We start from the raw sequence: 13,883 nt of genomic DNA, 5'->3' as shown, positions 1-13,883 counted from the left end.
TCGCATCCATTCCGTCCCTACACAGTCCATGGGTTTATTTAGGGTGTGAGCCTCTTTTAGCCAAGCCATGCGTAATTAATAAAAAGTGATCATTTAGGACCAAGTCTTGATAAATGCCCATTTTCAGGCAATGAGATCCCACATAATGAGAGTGAGCCATAAGAATCACGACAAATAGAGCAGGAAACACAGAACTTTGCTCTAAATACAGAGTAACTAGCAGGAAACCCAGAACTTTGCTCTAAATACAGGGTAACTGGCAGGAAACCCAGAACTTTGCTCTAAATACAGGGTAACTAGCAGGAAACCCAGAACTTTGCTCTAAATACAGGGTAACTAGCAGGAAACCCAGAACTTCGCTCTAAATACAGGGTCAGTTCAGTTTAGTTCAGTCCCTCAGTTATATCCGACTCTTTGCGACCCCATGAACCACAGCATGCCAGGCCTCCCTGTCCATCACCAACTCCCGGAGTCCACCCAAACCCATGTCCATTGAGTTGGTGATGCCATCCCGCCATCTCATCCTCTCATCCCTTCCCCTTCTGCCCTCAATCTTTCCCAGCATCAGGGTCTTTTCCAAAGAGTCAGCTCTTTGCATCAGGTGGCCAAAGTATTGGAGTTTCAGCTTCAACATCAGTCCTTCCAAAGAACACCCAGGACTGATATCCTTTAGGATGGACTGGTTGGATTCCAGCTTGATTCCAGCTTGTACTTCCTCCAGCCCAGAGTTTCTCATGATGTACTCTGCATATAAGTTAAATAAGTAGCGTGACAATATACAGCCTTGACGTACTCCTTTTCCTATTTGGAACCAGTCTGTTGTTCCATGTCCAGTTCTAACTGTTGCTTCCTGAACTGCATACAGGTTTCTCAAGAGGCAGGTCAGGTGGTCTGGTATTCCCATCTCTTTCAGAATTTTCCACAGTTTATTGTGATCCACACAGTCAAAGGCTTTGGCATAGTCAATAAAGCAGAAATAGATGTTTCTCTGGAACTCTCTTGCTTTTTCTATGATCCAGCAGATGTTGGCAATCTGATCTCTGGTTCCTCTGCCTTTTCTAAAACCAGCTTGAACATCTGGAAGTTCTCAGTTCACGTATTGCTGAAGCGTGGTTTGGAGAATTTTAAGCATTACTTTTTTAGCGTATGAGATGAGTGCAATTGTGCAGTAGTTTGAGCATTCTTTGGCATTTCCTGTCTTTGGGATTAGAATGAAAACTGACCTTTTCCAGTCCCGTGGCCACTGCTGAGTTTTCCAAATTTGCTGGCATATTGAGTGCAGCACTTTCACAGCATCATCTTTCAGGATTTGAAACAGCTCAACTGGAATTCCATCACCTCCACTAGCTTTGTTTGTAGTGATGCTTGCTAAGGCCCACTTGACTTCACATTCCAGGATGTCTGGCTCTAGGTGAGTGATCACACCATCGTGATTATCTGGGTCATGAAGATCTTTTTTGTACAGTTCTTCTGTGTATTCTTGCCACCTCTTCTTAATATCTTCTGCTTCTTTTAGGTCCATACCATTTCTGTCCTTTATCGAACCCATCTTTGCATGAAATGTTCCCCTGGTATCTCTAATTTGCTTGAAGAGATCTCTAGTCTTTCCCATTCTATTGTTTTCCTCTATTTCTTTGCATCGATCAGGGTAACTAGCAGGAAACCCAGAACTTTGCTCTAAATACAGGGTAACTAGCAGGAAACACAGAACTTTGCTCTCAATACAGGGTAACTAGCAGGAAACACAGAACTGTGCTCTAAATACAGAGTAACTATCTCTGGAAGAGATCTAGCCTCACTGAAGAATGTTGGGTAAGGCTGGGTTTCATGCATTTTTAAGGTCTAATCCATTTCATATCAGTGCATTTAATGGCTTTTATCCTAAATTACATGGTGCCTACTAACTTAGTAGGCAAAGACACATTAGATATCTACATTTGACTGAGGACATAGATTCCACTTTGTATTTGGAGCTGTGCAGGCTTGCCAGGGATTGTGCTGCCTTTGGGGCACGTCATTCTAGAGTGAGGGAACCAAGGAAAAGGTGGATGAATAGGGCTTGTCTCTTGGAAAAACAGAAGCCCAATAGCAAAATGTAAAAGGGACAGTCTGATGAACTGGACTCTGGTTAATTAAGCATAACATTGTTTTTGTTTCAGTCATTTTCACTGGGAAGTGAGCACAAGTTCACTTCTGTTGGCTCTGAAAGTGCAATAGACTCTCATTGTTTATTTGAACATCCAGGTGTTTGCAATAAATACACAAGGGTCATTATTTTGCCACCAGCTTTCCTCATTCAGGAGTATGGGAGGAAACAGAGTGGGAGTAAGGAGCTAAAGAGAATGTGTACTGACCCAAGGATGTACCCAGGAAGTTAGGGTTTTTTTCTTTTTAACTCAATCCCTGTTGTTGATGTTCAGTTGCCAAGTCTTGTCTGACTCTCTGCAACCCCATGAACTGCAGCACGCCAGGCTTCCCTGTCCCTCACCATACTCAGAGTTAGCCCAAGTTTATGTCCATTAAATTGGTGATCCTTCCATTGGCTTATTTCCCTATGATTGTCTCTTTTTCCAAGAAGTAAAGCTCAACAAAGTATTTTCCATTATTTGAGGGTTCCAATTTTGACTGATGGAGGCTTTACTGTCCTTTCTAGGGATAAATTCAAGGTCTTGAACTTGGATTCAGGAAAACAACTGTACAATTACCAGATGGAGGAAACCTGGCTGGGTGGAATCCTCAGAGAGCCTGGGGGTTTCAGCTGTCAGTGAGCCCAGCATGAGTCAATGGCATGACACCACTGCCAAAAAATGAATATGACCCTCAACTGCATAAGCTGGATGAGGGCAGTTATGGTCATGCTCTGCTCTGTGCTTGTTAACATACTCAAGTTTTACATTCACTTCTGGGAGCTGCCCTTGAAGAACACAGACAAAGCAAAGTACATTCGTGAGATAGCAACCAGAAGGGTGAGGGGAGTTAGAACCATATTCTGAGAGCTTGAAGGGACCGGGGTACTTAGTTAGGATAAGGAAAAACCTAGGAGAAGCAGTTTACTAATCTTTAAGTAATTGATGAATTTGTCTCTCAGAGGGAAATAAGCTTGCTCTCTGCAGCAAGACGGTAAACCAAGGCTGGTATGTGAAAAACATAAGCAGAGAGTTTGAGCTCACTATGAGAAAGAATTCAAACAATCTAATCTTCCCAACATGGAATAGGCTGCCTTAGAGACAAGAAGTGATCCAATTATGGGCTGGAGGACTATGTGGTAGAGATGAATACACCAGGTTTGGATAATTTAAGGTTATCTAGAGTTACTAACTGGAGAAGGCAATGGCAACCCACTCCAGTACTCTTGCCTGGAAAATCCCATGGATGGAGGAGCCTGGTGGGCTGCAGTCCATGGGGTCGCTAAGAGTTGGACACGACTGAGCGACTTCACTTTCACTTTTCACTGTCATGCACTGGAGAAGGAAATGGCAACTCACTCCAGTGTTCTTGCCTGGAGAATCCCAGGGATGGGGGAGCCTGGTGGGCTGCCGTCTATGGGGACGCACAGAGTTGGACACGACTGAAGCGACTTAGCAGCAGCAGCAGCAGCAGAGTTACTAGAGGGCTTCCCACATGACTCTAGTTGTAAAGAACCCACCTGCCAAGGCAGAAGACATAAAAAACTCGGGTTCTATCCCTGAGTTGAGTCAGGAAGATCCCCTGAAGGAGGGCACGGCAACCTACTCCAGTATTCTTGACTGGAGAATCCCATGGACAGAGGAGCCTGGCTGGTTACAGTCCATAGGGTCACAAAGAGATGGACATGACTGAAGCGACTTAGCACATGCACAGAGCTACTAAAAGTACCTTTGACTTTCAACCCTGACATTCTTTTTTCCCTGATTTAATGTTGAGTGGTAACATTCACCATCAAACCCTGAAAATTGCATAACAGAACTGAAATACAACTATAAGATAAAAGATACACCTGAACTGGAATAATCTATTCCATTTCTGCTAGCTGCTGATAACAATCTGCTTGAAATGGACCAAAAGGTCCCATCTCAGGGCTTCTCTCTAATACATGGGCTTCAAAAACCAAGCTTAAAAACCAAATAGAAAAAAAAAAAAAATTTAAAAAAAAAAAACCAAATAGGAAATATTTGCACATTCTCTTCTGCTAGGGATAGCACTTTCTCAATTATAAACAGCCCCCTGAGACATCACCAACTGACTTAAGGCTGCCACCAGTTTGCTCATTTCTAAAACAGGAAAGATGTTGGAGGGTATCAAGTGATACCTTAGAGAAGTGTTTTATGTCCAACATACACCAGTGCAACATGATGATGGGTGACAGAACCTAAGACACCAGCAAGGTATGAGGCAAAGTTGGGAGCAGCACTGCTTAGCATAGGGAAACTGACTATAGATCCAAGACTCTCAGGTCCCAATCCAAGTGGTTATTTCCTAAGCAATAGAAAATGTATCCTGGGAATTTATAGTCAAATCAGGCTCCTGCTCATCTAAATTAAGGCAATAATAATTTCATGAATCCTATTTCCCAAGGAAACTTAACTCAGGAAGTCCATAACCAGTGTTTTAAATCTTTGCCTGAGTCACAGTCTTCTCAGAGGTTGGACATATTATGTCTCATTCATCTTTGTAACCTGTCACTAGTCCACCCAGATCCCAATACCTATCTTTATGACTGAAACTTAACCTGTCCACACCATGGATGTTTGTTTCCAAGCTGAAATGAAGTTTCAGAAACTTAACAGCTCGTCAGAGTTATGTGACTTGGCACATGTATACTCAAAGGGGAACATCAGCAGCTGCAAATAGCTGTGGAAGGTAATGAAGCCCTTGACTTTTCCATGACTCTTGATGAAGTCCACTGTGGATTTCACTTCAACTTCAGAGTTGGCACTGGGTCCATGGTATGAGTTGGAGCCAAGAGTTGTTGCTGATTCCAGGTTCTGATAGGATGTGGAAGAAACCAAGTGAGAACAGTGAGCTTTAAGAGGACAGTGTATAGAGGCAGACACCATGCATCACTCAGTTCCTCCTCTGGAAATCAGAGCAAGATTGTCATTGTATTAAATTGAGATACTACGTAAAGACACAGTCAAAAAACCTAACTTAATTGAGTCTGGACACATCTCTCTTCTTTAAAAACATGGTTCCTCTATATGGCAGAAAGAGCAAGTTAAATCATCTCCCCTCTGTGGGAGTTGTTGGAAGAAAAGCCAGATTTAACATTATAGATGGAATTCCTGCATCGGGTGGGGGTTGAGCAAGCTCATTTTCTGGGATTTCTTCCAATTCTTAGAGCCCAAGAGTAGAAGATTATATGCATCTGTACTTCTAAGTCACAAACCCACAAATGCAAAGAACCTCTGAAACCCTTTCTGTGGTAGGGAAATCACAGCCACCATCGACAAGGCTACCTTTGGCCTCATTTTCTCAGCCATGGGAGTTACTTATGACCACTGAAGTGGGCCCACTGTGGCCTGGCCAGGGCTAGAGAAACTCTGAGGGGACAGGTAGAGGTTGGGACTCCCCGGGATCTCTAAACAATATGGACAAAATATATATTCAACCTATCATCTCATTTTGAGAATATTTAATAAGAAAAACATCCCAGGAAAAAGTCTGACTTTGAATTGCTAGACATTGTTCAACATTTTGGATCTGATGCTTTGATACTTTTCTTTCCTACACTAAAAAAAAAAAAATTGGTAAAAGTAATGAATGAAGTTGCCACTTGTCCGTATCCTGTCACAGCTCCTTAGGGTATCCTTTCTTGGTTCAATGATTTTCATTAATTCATGTGTCTTACAAGTATTTATTGATTGCTTTCTACGTGCCAGACACTGTGTCAGGTGTTAGGAACACTATTTCTAACTGCACTATTACATCTAACGAGGAAAAATCAAACTCAGCTTAACTGTGATTAGAGAAACATAAGGGGTTTTAACTGGTGCCTGAAAGCAAAAAGAAGCTCCCCTTCAACCAGCCTTTTGGCATTAGACCCTCAAAAATCAGAGCTACAAGTCAACAAAGGCAGAGCAGGAAGTATTTTCTCTTTGAATCTATTTTGATTTGTACTTCATTTTAGTTTTTCTTCTCGAAGCATCCATAGATGATGTAGTGCTTCTCCTCTTTTAGATCCCAACCCCCTCTAGTGGTTGGTTCAGGGCTGCCTGAGCCTTCCTGCCAGCATACAGTCTTTGCTCTGGAAACTCAGAAGCTGAGCTGGGATACAGCTTATGTGAAAACCAAGATGTGAGACAAAACTATATTAAATGCTCCTCAAACTCAGTGACAGCACTGTGAGCCTGTGAACGGAACTTAGTGAAGTGGGTTTTTTTTTGTTTTTTTTTTTTCCAGATAGATTTTTAAATAGCTTCAATCCTGAATGGGCTAAGCAGGCTGACAGCAATGCAGAGCCATGCAGATAGCTAGCTGGCCAGACAACATCTAACCATCCCTGGGGGCAAGCCCCTGTGCTCAACCTCCAAACCCGAGTCTCAGTCCTGGTTTGAATCAGCAGCAACACTGAGGTTTCCAGATACCTTCAACGGGTCTTTCCCCACATACAATTCTTTAAAATCCAATGGAAAGAGAATACAGGGAAAAAAAAAAGATGGCTGTTCAGTCTGACGAGAAGGTTCCTTTAGAATTCTGTCCATTGCTCTCGTTTCCTCCCTGGAAGGCCCCTTTGGAACTGCACTCATGTCCTCCTTTGCCCACAGAGTGACCAGCAGTCCTCACACAGGGTTCTGCTTGGAGCTTCTCAGCCATGGCTGTCTCACCGATGCAAGAAGTAAATAATCTCTCCATCTCCTCAAATGAATACCTGCCTCTAACCATGTTCCGCAGAACTACAGTCCAGCCAAATGTTAACAATACAGTGACAAAAAACAAGAGCAACAGAAAACAAAAATTTTAAAAAGAGGAAAAGAAAAAATAAATAAAAAATAAAAAGGCGGGGGGAGAGAACAAGGGTTTTGTGATAGAACATTTTGGGAAAATATAGGGTTAAATTCGCTAATTTACTTCAGAACTCCTAAAGGTTTTTTTTTTTTTTTTAAATGCTTTAAAGTTTTTAATGAAGCGCCAAAAGAGGGATACCGTGGACTGTATTTCTCAAACTTGACTGTGGAACCCTTTATTCTCATGAGATGAGTACTAGTATTTGTACAAGTTCCTTTTGAACACGCATTGAAAAACACTATGGTAGTTGACTCTCTCCAGAAATAAACCTGAAGCTCTGATTCACTTTTAATATACGTGGGTCACAGTTGCCATAATGGTGTTCTGTAATGAGATTTTAAAAGAAAAACTACAAAACTCCTTTTTGTGATATTACAGAGGATTCCTACAGATTTTAAGTAAAATGCCAGATGCATTGTACTGCCTACGTAAATCCTTACAGCAATCTAATAGTCAGCAGGTAACATCCGCCTCCTCTTTTCTATCAATCCTACCACAAAAAAGCAGAGACAATTGGAACAAATCTCCTAGGTGACTCACGGTGAACACTGAACTCTAATAGCCCAGCCTAACAGCTGAAATGGGCTCTGATTCAGGCAATACAGAAAGATATCGTGTGCTGGGAAAAGAAATGATTATAAATATCACTATATGCCTCAATTCTGGGCCACAACTAAGAGACCAGGCATTCTGTTTAGGGTAAATTAGAAACAGAAAGATCACTTTTATTTTGTTTTGAAGTTCCTACACACCTCCTTAGATTCTTGTTGAAGACAAAAAGTCAAGCTTACTCTGAGAGAACACATAGCCATTGGGGTTGGTGACCCAAAACAGGAAGATATCCATCATATCCAATCAAAGTGATGAATGGATCATTTCCCTAATCAGAGGCAATCTGAGCAGAGACAACAACATATATGTCAGTCTCATACGCCCCTTTCACCAGGGAACAGAGAAGAGACTATTAAAGCAATGTGTTTTTTCCAAACACGAACTATCACTAAAGGTCAATGAGAGTCTTCCAGGACTACAGCCCAATCTCCAGTTAACATATTTAATGTGCCGAAGTCAATACTTCTACTTCCAGTCAGAATAATTTACTTATATTAAATAAAAATCAGATATCACTTATCCGTTCTCTCTTAAAAGCAGAATTCTTCCAATTAATTTTGGTGAGGCATTTTGCAATGCTGGGGAATGGTGTATGCAGCTTATAGGGATCTGTGAACCAAAGAAATTTTTTCAGTTTCCTAGTTTTCTTAATCACCACACAGGCTATAGCTTTCCCAAAGTACTCACAACCAACATCAGATTACTAAACTATGCAGACTTTTCTAAAGATCCAGAGAACCGGTTAAATTCCATTTGGGGAATTACATTTCTACTTGTGATCAATTGCAGTAGAGTTGAAGTTTCTGCTGGATTAAAATTTATTCATTTCCTGTGCTCAGCCATCCTAAGGCATTATTATTCAACTGTTAAATATCCATTTCATAATACCCTAAAGGTAACTGAATTTTAATTGAAGGGGAAAATGTATCAGCCGGTGTGCACGTGGTTGCACATGCTTGAATGATCTGATGTGGATTGATTTCTTTTGCTCATGAATTAACATTCTGATTTATAGCATGTCATTTTTGAATTACTTAAGAAATACCAGAGTAGGTCACACCCAGCACGGTGTCCTGACTCCAATGTCAATGAACATGTGGAAGAGAGGGATCACTACACCCTAACTTTAAATCAGATTTGGAAAATTTTCAGAACAACCCAAAAACCCTTAACAAGTTCCCCTTCGGATCTGCAGGTCAAAGTAAACTCTTCTAGCTCCTATTTACATTTTCTACTGAGCTCCTTTTGTGATTATATACATTTCTAGTACATTGTGCCATAGCCCTCCGAACTCCAGGCAGCAAAGCAATTTTCTCTAGTCTGTTCTTAGGCTGAAATCTGACTCCTGGGGTCCTTACTTGCCACCCTCTTAACCTCTTCTAGCTTGATCTTTTAACAGAGCACATGGTGGCCAGCAGGCTAGAGGAAGACTGGGATGCATGCTAGGGTGCTGGGTGAGGCAATACCAAATTAGGTTTGAATAGGTCTATTTCCTGCCTTGTGACGAGAGAAAAGGTTGGGATGACAGTGTTAGCTGTTAGGACCACAGATATTGCTTTGAGGTTAGACAGGGCCTGACCCCAGAAAGACATAATAATCAGGGGATTTGGGGCAAATTACCTTATTTGCAGTCCACAGCACAGTAGCTTGTGTAACTCACTGGCGGGCTTGGATCCAGGCTTGGATCCCGGCGTATGTCCTCCCTCCCGTGCTGAACTGCAAAAGCAGCATGGAAATGGAATATGGCTTCACTGCTGCAGAACCCTTGTCTGCTCCTCTTCCTGTCCTTGATGTGGTTGAGGAGGAGGAGGTGTAGACGGTGGTGCTGTCGATTAACTTTTCATTTAAAAGTGGGTTTTTTTTTTCTTTTTTTGGTCCCCTTCCTTTAATGTAAACTTAAATTCTGGCCAACAAGAGGAGCATCCTTTGATGTTTGTAAAAAATCATTGTGGGAAACGTGATGACATGAAAATATGTTCATCATATGTTTTAAATTTTTAAAAATAGATTATCAAATAGGAAGTGCCATTTTTAAAAGGCTAGCTCATATATATATATACCTACAACATACAAATACAGGAGCAAAAGGGGGTCTGGAGAAGAGAGGAAGAAATAGATATACAACAAAATGTTAATGATTAACAATCCCATAATTGTAGAATTAGTAAAATAGGGATGTTTTTCATTTTTTCTCTATTCTACATTTTTTGCAATGATTGTATTATTTTTGTAATAAAAATGCTTTCAAGTCCTTCATAAAATCAGGATGGTAAGCTCCGGAGGTGCTTTCCAGAGTTTAAATTTTATGATCTAAGTGGCTCAGTTTTATTTGGAACAGTGGCTTTGCCAATTCGATCAGTAAATGGGGAGGAAAAGATTATTTTTGCACCAGCAACTTCTGTCTTCGTGCAGCGTTCTAAACATCACAGATAAGGTAAATGAGAAATGCAAATCCTTGCTAAAAAAAAAAAACTTTTCACGTGCTTTGGGAGTTTTGCGCTTTTTCCTCTAAAGGGCTCAAATGTAAAAAAAAGAAAAAAGAAAAGAAAAAATGGGAAACTTCGGGAAACAAATAATATTTTCAAACATGAACCAAGGAACCATCCGGGAGAAGGAAAGGCCATGAAAGTTCAAGCGAGGAAGAGAATCTGGGGTTTCCTGATCCCGTTGTAGGAGAAACCGAGAAAAGGAAACAGAAAGAAAAGAAGGTAGGAAATATGAGCAAATGTGTCACGGTGTCATAGAGTAGGCAAAGCACTCCTCCGAGGCCTGCTTTGTGAGAACCGCTCTGGAGATACCCATCTGTCCCAGTGAGTCCGTTGGTTCTCAGCCATAACGTTTCCAAATTTAGCAGGGAGTTGTGACATTCTTTTTTTTTTCTTAACGAACTCTTTCTAGGAAATAATTTTCACTCTTTTTAAAGGCAAGGTGAAAAAGCTTGAAATTATCAGCACTGAGACTTGCCAGCGCTTACAGGTTGGAGTAAAACCATAACCTTTTCCGGCTCGCACCTTAAAAATGCCTCGGTTTTTGGGCAGTTGTCTTTGCCTTTAGTTGCCCGTCATCCCGCATCACGGGAAGAACTCTTTTGGTTTTAAATGCGGCTCGGGCAAGTACTTGGAGCTTTTCTTTCTTCTTTCTTAAACTCCTAGTCGAAAGGAAAAAAAGGAACTAAGGAGGAAAAAAAAACAACCACAAAACACCCCAAGGTACAGAACTGCTACCTTGATTAATTACAGAATTCCTTCCCCCATCCTCCCTAACCCTGGGGCTCGGCACTACCTCATGCATCCCCCGCTCACACGGGGGCCCACACCACCTTCCCAGCCCTCCTCACCCTGGGGCCCACGCCACCTCCCCCTTCCTCTCTTCCTATTGGTGCATACGCCCCTGTTTCCCTGAGAGCAAATCTATCAAGAGGAGAGCATTAATTCACTCCTGCAGACCTGCGTCAGCTTGCGCAGTTAAGAGAAAAGAAAAGCGATGGGGGCGGGGGTAGTAAGGAGGTGAATACTCAAAACCAGCAAAGACCGGTTGGGGGCGGGGGGGGGGAGGCGGGGGGAAGAACAGCTCTGCAGGCGAAGCTGGGACTGACAGCTCGCCTGGGAGGAGCAGGATTCTAGAAGCATCGGGAGGAAAAAAATAGCGCTGCACCTGTGTACCTTGAAGCATGTTCATGGGCCGGTTTTTTAAAAGAATAGCCAGTGTTCAGTTTGCTCCCTAGACTAGGGTGCTTAGCAACCGAGGTTATCCACTTCTTGGGAAATCTGAAATGTTTTAAGATGCAGAAATAGATATTTGCGAATGAATAATTATTAAGTGACTTTTGTCTCTCCTCCATTTCCAGTCCCTGCCTGCGGGAATGGAGAGGGCAGCACGGAGGATGCTGTGGGGCTGGGGGCGCTGGAATCTTAGCCGAGCGACGATGAGTCACCGGGCATCCGCAGGGGATGGGAAAGGGGAAGCCATTTTGCCGCAGCAGAGCCGGCTATTTCCAGTTTCTTGTTTCAAGCAAGATGGTACTGCTCGGTCTATGGTTTGCCTCAGCCCAGCTCCAGGTGAACTTAGCCAGCCAGAAAGCGTTTTGCCCTCACTAGCACAAGAGCACATAATGGGAATGGTACACACACATTCCGCCCCCCAACCCCGCGCTCCACACACACCACCACCAAAAAAAAAAAAAAATGGATTTAGAGGTATGCGCTGGCAACCCACCGCAGTATTCTTGCCTGGAGAATTCCATGGACAGAGGAGCCTGGCAGGCTACAGTCCATGGGGTCTCAAGAGTCCCACACGACTTAACGACTAAACCAAACCACCGCTACAAAACGCAGCAAGGCTGGGTCAAGCCAGGGCGGCGGGGTGCCTGCCTCAGAGGCACGTCTGCCACCAGCTACTTCAGCTCCTGTTTGCAGGGCTGATTGCAAATGTGTGCAGCTGGGGCACCCAAGCTGTGTCCATTGCTGGGACTGAGACATGTCTGGGCCTGTCTGAATAGGGATCAGCATGAAGCGGCCACTGCAGCTGTTGCCAACATTTGCTCTCCGCAGGACACAGACACCAGTTTGTGAGGCCGGGCCGAGAAGAGAGCACATCGTGTTTCCATCACTCCGTTCTTTTTCTCCTTCACTCTCTGTACTGGTCCACAGTTCCTACTCTGAAAACTCTTAGGTTTCAAATTAAGAATTTGGGGACGGGGATGCAATTTTAGAAAAGTAGGAAGGTGTATTTTACACATGTGCAGTGCTTCATACTCAAACACGTTAATATTTCTGGCAGTGAAACAAATGAGTGGCAAGTCCGTTCAGGTCAGGTTTTTGCCCCTAAATGAGTTTAGGTCAGGTCAGGGTTTGCACCAAATAAATTTGGGAGGAAAAAAGGTTTTCAGAATTCTTTGTATTTTAGAATTGCAGATTTGGGGAATCATTTCCTACCACATATCTCCTCCCTGGCTCTTTCCTGCTCCCCCAGCACTCCCCTTAACGCCCCAACCCCCCATCTCTTCATCCCCTCCCCCAACCTACATCGCAAATCAGTGCAGATCCCCTGCCGCCCCCGCCCCCCAAGAAAAGTTCTGTGTCACAGAGGCAAGTGCAGCACTGTCCAGGTGATCCAGATGAAGGGGGGTTTCTTCATACCAACAAAACAGGAGAGATGGCACAAGACTTGGCTGCTATCAGGTCTAGGAGCATTTGGCAGGTTGGGAGACTCCACGGTGGCTGTAAGAGTATCCAGGTGTCCCTGCTTTTTATCATCGGTGGCAGCCATGAAGCACAGCTCTCCAATGGGTTGTGGGTAGCAAGGTCAGAGTTCAGCAACGGAGCCTTGAGGGGAGAGGATAAGCATGAGAGGCTGTTTTGTGCTAACTTAAGCTGCTCCTGGATGCTTCTAAATAAGGCAGTGGCTGCTGGGATGGGCAGGTGGGCTTCAGGGCCTGATTAAGGCACTGACACTGATACTGGCTGTCAAATCTCAGAGAAGCTTGGAGAAGTCAGAAAATAATATGAGTATAATTTCCAGTAAATCACGAAGTGGAAGTACAGGGCTTGTTATCAGAGGAGAGCATGGCCCATTTCTCTGATGTTCATGCACCTACCTTTTCCAATGTAAGATGTTTCAAAGTTGAAGTTACCATTCCATTCTTTTCTCTAAGTAACATTTCTTCATTTTGCTTGTCAAATAGAACATAAGATAAGATCACAGTCACACATATGAGTGGTTTATAGCAATGCATTTGAATCTACAATTGTGAAGTAAATGGTGACACCCAGTCCAAAGCATTATTTCTGTCCTCTAGGCATTGGGGTCACGTCTTTCCCATATTCTGGCAGCACCCTAAAATGGGATGTGACATTAATGGGTCTTGTGGCCAGACAGATGCTGTAAATATAGGATGACAGTCAGCCCTGTGATTGTCTTATGGCTTATTCTCCCTTTCCGGGAACCCAGAGTCTGAGATAATCTCAAATTAAAAACTAAATGAGGGGGCTTCCCTGGTGGCTCAGTAGTAAAGAATCCACCTGCCAACGCAAGAGACACAGGTTCCATCCCTGAGCTGGGAAGATTTCATATCCTGTGGAGCAGCTAAGCCCAGTGTGACACAACTGTTGAGCCTGTGCTCTAGAGCCCAGGAGACACAATTGCTGAGCCCACCTGCCACAACTACGGAAGCCAGAATGCTCTAGAGCTCCTGTCTACAACGAGAGAAGCCACAGCAATGAGAAGCCCGAGTACTACAACTAGAAAATAACCCCCCTCCCCCGCTCACCACAACTAGAGAAAGCCCG

The 13,883-nt window shown here is 43.3% G+C and overlaps 1 protein-coding gene across 2 annotated transcripts in view; it reads right to left on the bottom strand.

Annotated features, from left to right (window-relative positions):
* Window positions 1-13,883, bottom strand: part of LOC122438642 (carboxypeptidase A4-like) — a 56,129-nt gene that overhangs the window by 30,766 nt on the left and 11,480 nt on the right. Inside the window, exons 2-7 of one of the 2 annotated variants that reach the window (XM_043463722.1) lie at window positions 13,193-13,267; window positions 12,621-12,920; window positions 11,259-11,363; window positions 10,608-10,744; window positions 9,217-9,312; window positions 4,709-4,964 (exon numbers count right to left, since the gene is read on the bottom strand). Coding sequence is in view for 1 of the 2 variants with exons in the window: in XM_043463721.1 (XP_043319656.1) it covers window positions 9,217-9,312 (96 nt within the window). In the remaining variant the exon portion in view is untranslated. The remainder of the gene's footprint in view (window positions 1-4,708; window positions 4,965-9,216; window positions 9,313-10,607; window positions 10,745-11,258; window positions 11,364-12,620; window positions 12,921-13,192; window positions 13,268-13,883) is intronic. The other variant, XM_043463721.1, reaches the window with a different exon arrangement.

Source organism: Cervus canadensis, chromosome 3 (genome assembly GCF_019320065.1).
Source record: "Cervus canadensis isolate Bull #8, Minnesota chromosome 3, ASM1932006v1, whole genome shotgun sequence".
Lineage (NCBI taxonomy): Eukaryota > Metazoa > Chordata > Mammalia > Artiodactyla > Cervidae > Cervus > Cervus canadensis.
The sequence above is the reverse complement of the archived record's forward strand: the minus strand, read 5'-3'. Positions and strand labels throughout refer to the sequence as shown.